At 52.4% G+C, this 6,254-nt stretch overlaps 1 protein-coding gene across 2 annotated transcripts in view; it reads left to right on the forward strand.

Annotated features, from left to right (window-relative positions):
* The first annotated feature begins 375 nt into the window (after nucleotides 1-375).
* CGN (cingulin) overlaps nucleotides 376-6,254 on the forward strand; it is a 28,849-nt gene continuing 22,970 nt past the window's right edge. Inside the window, exon 1 of one of the 2 annotated variants that reach the window (XM_011937884.1) lies at nucleotides 376-429. In XM_011937884.1, the coding sequence (XP_011793274.1) occupies nucleotides 390-429 (40 nt within the window). In that variant the 5' untranslated portion in view covers nucleotides 376-389. Of the gene's footprint in view, nucleotides 430-780; nucleotides 937-6,254 lie in introns of those variants that run through there. The other variant, XM_011937885.1, reaches the window with a different exon arrangement.

A 6,254-nucleotide genomic window follows, 5' to 3' on the forward strand; every position in this document is an offset into this window, starting at 1 on the left:
TTCAGTTTAGAACGAAGGTCATTCCTATTCTGGTAAATTTGCGTCCCCGGTTTCCATTCATTCAGTCAACAAGTATTTATTAAGCACGCAGTATGTACCAGTCCCTGTTGTAGGCGTTTGGGGTGCAGCAGGGCACAGAACAAGAGATCCTTGCTCTGGTGAGGCTTATCGTAGGACGGGAGGCAAAATGATGAAAATGATTTTGAAAATTATGTTATTAACTAGAAGGTGATAAATACTACATAGAAAAAGATGTCAGGCTGGAAAATGATTGCGGAGGCCACGAGATAAAAGAGAATCCAAGATCAGGGTCCTGGTTCGGGTCAGGGAAAAGGGAGACGAACTGAGGTGCAGGAGGCTCTGAAGTCGGGGGACAATGGAGGTATCTTATGCAGAAAGCGACGAAAGAGCACTCTGGTTCCTGCAGCGGTAGGTGAAGAACAGAAAGGGCCCTGGCCGGCGATTCCCTTGGAGTAAACCGAAGGCAGGAGGCTGTTTTCTAGCAGAGCCCAGAAGATGCTCTGGCCGACGGCTCCCGGGGTCTTGGCCGGCGGTCACTCACAGCCATCCGCGACGCCCCCAAAATGGCCTCCGCGCCCCTCGCCGCCCCGCCCCGGCGCTCCGCAGCCCGCCGGTCCACGTGACCCGGCCCGCCCCTCGCGGCTGGAGACCCCTGGTCCCGGTCCCTGCGGCGGAGGCCCCGCCCCCTACGGGAAGCGGACCAACCGGAGCTGGGAAAGGCGGGGCGGGCACTGACGGCCCGCGGGGGTGGAGCTCTGCAGCGGAGTAACAGGTTGGTGGGAGGTGGAGAAAGGAGGGAGCGCCGAAGACGAGGGGGAGGGCCGAAGCTGCGCGTGCTGCTCTGACCTAGCCGGAGCCCGTGCCCGAGCCCGAGCCCGAACGCACGCACGCCTGGGAGCGCTGAGCCGGGTCAGGGTAAGTGGACCCGGAGTGGGGGCCAGGGCACCCGAGAGGAAAGCGAGCCCTCAGGGGTACCTTTGAGGGGCGGGCATCGAGGCGGAGTGAGATGCCCCTCTCCAGGGCACAGGTGCCGAGTGGGAGACGGGAGGAGGGGAGGTTGGGGCGGGGTGGGGTACTGATTAAGAGCCGACCCCTACTCTGAGGTGCCAGATGCAGGTGGCTGGGAAGGTGCCAGGCGAGGGGCACCTGGGGCGAATGCTGTTCCCAGGGCATGAAAGCGTTTCAGCGTCAGATCTCTCTGGAGGTCAGACGCCAGCCCTAGGGGCAGAATTTCTCTTGGAGACGGCGGTGGCAGGGGGAAGGAGTTAGTCCCAGCTGAGTCGGGAACTGCTGCTGCCTGAGGTGCAGACTCGCCCGGGGAGGGCATCTGCAGGTGCTGCTTGCCTGAGGTTCTTTCCCGCGTCCTCCGGTCTCAGCTGGCCGCTGTCACCTCCCTGATGGCTTTGAGATGACTCTGAGGTGTGGGATCTTTTCCCCAGCCCTTCACCTCCGGCCTAAGGCAGTTGCGAATCAGAGACACTGAGGGGCAGCTGAGAGGGCACCCTCATCTCTTCTCCAGGTGTACAACCATTAGGCTTTCACTTTCTGTCCTTTGCTTTCGTGCCAGGGAGAATCGTTCCTTCTTCCTCATGAGAGAGAGAGAGAGTACTCCCGAAGAGAGGGATATGAGGAAGCATAGAGCCCTGCCTGGGCCTGCAAAATATTGATAAATATTAATACTTATTTCTCAGGAGGCCCCTTTCTGGGGGCGGATGTCAAACCCTTTCTCCAAGTACCCATGTATTTTTTCTGTGGTTCTAGATGGGGACCATTGGATGAGGTTTGGGAGCCCAACCAATTTCCCTGATGGCTGGAGGAATCCCCATTACTCCCTGAACGCCCCCCAGGCATCCCTGACTCCTAAACCTTGGTGGCTGTCAGAATGGCAGCAGGCACTATTGGTGCAGGAAATAGGCAGGACTCATCAGGAGACCAGGAGACTAGGGAAATTACAACTCCAAATCCCCAGGACAGACGAAAGGTGCACCTTGAGGCCCAGACAAGACTGGAGGCAAATTTCTTTGCCTTAGGCAGGTAAGGGAACTAGAGTCAACCTTAACTTGGCCCCTTTGAAGCCCTGCCTGAGGAAGGTTGTTGTAATTGGGAAATAATTAGCAACCGCTATGTTTGTAGATGGGCTGCCTACACATGCCTATGCGTCTCTTCTTTCATCCTGGATGTTTGGGAGTCTGGGGGCTGGCTCTGGGGGACTGCTAATCCAGAGATTTGCCGGACTTTAAGAGGATTCTGGCTTCCTAGAACCCTTCCTGTGTTTCCCAGGCTGGCCTGCATGCCATTCCCCTTGTGGGAGGTGAGGAGAGTGTAGGGCTTTTCTCTCTGTGCTAGGGAGGGGCGAACTGAGGGCCAGGGAGGTGGCCAAGGCAAGTGTGGGATCAGGAATGCAACTTTGGGAACCTGAAAGGGAGGGGTGGAGGGAGACAAAGTCTCCCTGTCACATACTGGCCTGTCACCAGGTTCTTGTTCATCTGCTCCTCCTGCCTGTTCCTTCCCTGCCCTCTGTCCTCTCCTTTAGAGCTTTGGCTTTGCCATGAAGGCCAGAGAGCCCCTGCCTGTGGTCTTGCCCCTCTTCCTCCTCCGTGGTGTGGAATTTCTCTGGTCTGCTTTACAAGCTGCCAGTGTATTCTCCCTGGCCCCCTCCTTCCCCTTGCCTCTCAAACCAGTCCAGCCAGTTTGCAGGGGCCCAGTTCCTCATTGTGTTTTTTTCCCTACTGGCCAAGCAGCTCTAGCCTGGCTCTCAGGTTTCTGCTTTTTCAGTGGACCTAGGCAGGAGTCCACTTGGGGGATTCTTTTTGGATCCACGGGGAACCTTCTTATCTCTTAACTATGAGAAAAAGGGTGCCGAATCATCAAGGTCACTGAGCTGTCCTTTTCTATTTCGACCATTTGCTTTCCTTGTTACCTCTGAGGGGGTTCTAATCTCTATACCTCAAGTTCTCCCATTTTCTAAATCTGCCGATTATTTAGCATCTAACATATTGTCTGGCCCTGTGTGAATCAGTCCTTCCTCCGCACACCCGAAACCACCCCACCCCCACTTCCTGCCAGAAGTCCAGAGACCCTGTCACTCCTAGTTGGAAACCAGATGCATATGGCTGGGCCAGAGGTGATGGAATTGGGGCAGGGCAGGCTAATGAGTAACTCAGGGAGAAGTGGCTGTCTGGTACAGGTGTAGAGTGTTCTCCCACTGCTTGCAGGCAGGAAAGGCAGAGGCAGACAGATGCAGCTGAATTAAATTGTGGTCTGGTCTCTTCCTGGAGTACAGTTGGTGAGGAGAGCCCTGGGCATGTGACACGGGAGAGAAAAGCAGGGTCAGGCATTGGTGAGGGCACAGGCCCTGGACTCCATGTTGCCTGGCCCTTGATCACTGTTTACCTGCCTGCCTCTGGGGCTTACGCAAGGCCTCAGAGCTGCCCTGCTGCCTTGGTCCCGCCCCACTGTCCTCTGTAACAGAAGGCGGGTAGGTTTCGGATTTTCCATGTTGAATCATTTAGAGCCCTGCTTTCTGACCCACCCCAAAGATCCCTTCAACCTTCCTGGCCCCTGATCCACATGTCCTTGGACTGAAGGTGATCGAGGTTAGGTAGTTAACCTAATCTGGGACCTGGGGGAGTGCTCAGCACTGCCTCTGAACAATTTAGTGCTGTTGTCCAAGGGGCTGTGCCCTTCGCTGGGCCTAGGCTGGGAACTCCTTGACCTGGATCTGGAAGATCAGTAGATGTACTGACAGGGTAGACAGCATCATGAATAAATCATGTGGCTTCCTGAGAGCCGGCAATCTAGGCACATCTGGTTCTAAGATCATGACTACGTAGGGCAGCAAGGCTGGACCAGGAGGAGGTCCTGTTGCTAAGAGGTCCTGTTACTGAGGCAAGTAGATTTGTCTTGGGCAAATCTCCCCACTGCTGTGCAAGTGGGCTTTAGTTCAGGATACAGCCTTTAACAAATATTTGTTGACATCTACCACATGCCCAAACACCTGGGGACACAGTGGTTAGCTGATAGCCATGGTCTTTGCCCTCCAGGAGCTTATTATCTAGTAGGGGAGGAGACAGACAAGAAATAATTACTCCAATAAATGTATAAATATAAACTGGAATAAACCTGCTGAAGGACAACTATAGAGCGTATAACGTGGATCTGATCTGGTTTGTGGGAGGCTGATTTGTGAGAACTGACCTTGTTTGTGGGAGTCATGGTCAGGGAAGGCGTCTCTGAAGAAGTGACATCTTTCTATGAACCAGGTGCAGCCAAAAGTGCCTGTTGGACGAAGTAGCATGTGTGAAGGATGATATTTGTTGTCAGCTTTGTGATAGTCACAATGCTAAATGTTTTCATGTTTAATATCTTGTCTTTTCTCTCCTTTTTATTAAATTAGAACCCAAGTTCAATAAAGTACAAAAATCTTTTTTGTGTGTGTGTGTGTTTGAGATAGAGTCTTGCTGTGTCACCCAGGCTGGTGGATCTTGGCTCACTGCAGCCTCTGCCTCTCAGGTTTAAGCAATTCTCCTGCCTTGGCCTCCCCAGTAGCAGGGATTCCAGGTGTACGCCACCATGCCAGGCTAGTTTTTGTATTTTTAGTAGACATGGGGTTTCACCTTGTTGGCCGGGCTGTTGTTGAACTCCTGACCTCAGGCGATCTGCCTGCCTCGGCCTCCCAAAGTGTTGGGATTACAGATGCGAGCCACTGCGCCTGGCCTAAATAAAGTACAAAGATCTTAAGTGTGTAACTTGGTAATTTTTTATCATTGTATATGCCCATATAATTATTTATTTATGCATATGGCTGCATAAATATCATTCTTACAGATAATAACCTTGTGGGGCATTATCATTATACCCATTTTACAGATGAGGAAACTGAGGCACAGAAAAGTTGTGGGTTTTTTGTTGTCGATGTTGTTTTTGAGACAGAGTGTCACTCTGTCACCCAAGCTGGAGTGCAGTGGTAGGATTACAGCTCACTGCGGCTTCAAACTCCTGGGCTCAGGTGATCCGCCTGCCTCAGCCTCCCAAGTAGCTGGGACTACAGGTGTGTACCACCATACTCAGCTAGTTTTTTTTCTATTTTTTGTAGAGATGGGGTTTTGCCATGTTGCTCAGGCTGGTCTCAAACTCCCGAGTTCAAGTGATCCACCCACCTTGGCCTCCCAAAATGCTGGGATTACAGGTGTGAACCACCATACCAGAAAAGTTGTGATTTGCCTGAGGTTGCATATACCAGGTGAAGAGCAGAGACAGGATTCCAAACCAGATCCTGACTCTAGTCCAGTGCATTTTCTACTGGATGAGTGGTTTGGAGAACTACTTTACTTGTCTGCCTTCACAAGCCTTTTAAGATGGGGTGGTAAAAGTTTGTGTGTGCTGTCTCCTCGGGGAGGGTGCATTGTTTTCATCATTTTCTCATGGAGTCCCAGGGCCAAAAAGATGAAGAATCATTCCTAATAAAGGGCTCTTCTCTCCCTGTTTCTTTCTCTTGAGAATTGCTGGGAATTCTAAGAATGCCCTTCTTCAGATAGGAGACCTTCCCTACCAAGCCCTTTGTCACCTGTAGCTCTGCCTCTCCCATCCCTTCCCCTCCCTTCTCATCTCACCCTCGTTTCCTGGCTTGCTAGCACTTTACAGTCCCTGAAAGGGGCCTTGCCAAGTTTCTTTGGCCCAGAACTCCATGGGGAGGTTGAGTTGGGTATGTTTGTGTTTCTGTCTGGCACGTTAGAGGCTCCTCCTCCAGTTTGGTGCTAGGCTCTGGTGGAGACTAGCAGAAGGGGTGGGGAAGCTGAATTTTTTTATTTGCTTGGAAGACAATCTCTCCCCCAAGTTCCTGGAGCCAGAGCATACCTGGAATACATTCCATTTGCTGACTCTGAGCTTTAGCGATGTGGGCCTGGGAAGCTGACCTATGGATGGTGTTGGCTCTGGCCCTCAGTTGAGACAAGTTTACCTGACTTAGGGCCCCTTGAAATGGCACTTTTCTTTTTGAGACAGAGTTTCACACTTGTCACCCAGGCTGGAGTGCAATGGTGTGATCTTGGGTCACTGTAAACTCCGTCTCCCGGGTTCAAGTGATTCTCCTGCCTCAGCCTCCCGAGCAGCTGGGATTACAGGCACCTGCCACCACACCTGGCTGATTTTGTATTTTTAGTAGAGACAGGATTTCACCATGTTGGTCAGGCTGGTCTCAAACTCCTGACCTCAGGTGATCCACCCACCTTGGG

This window comes from Colobus angolensis, unplaced genomic scaffold (genome assembly GCF_000951035.1).
Source record: "Colobus angolensis palliatus isolate OR3802 unplaced genomic scaffold, Cang.pa_1.0 Scaffold169, whole genome shotgun sequence".
Classification (NCBI taxonomy): domain Eukaryota; kingdom Metazoa; phylum Chordata; class Mammalia; order Primates; family Cercopithecidae; genus Colobus; species Colobus angolensis.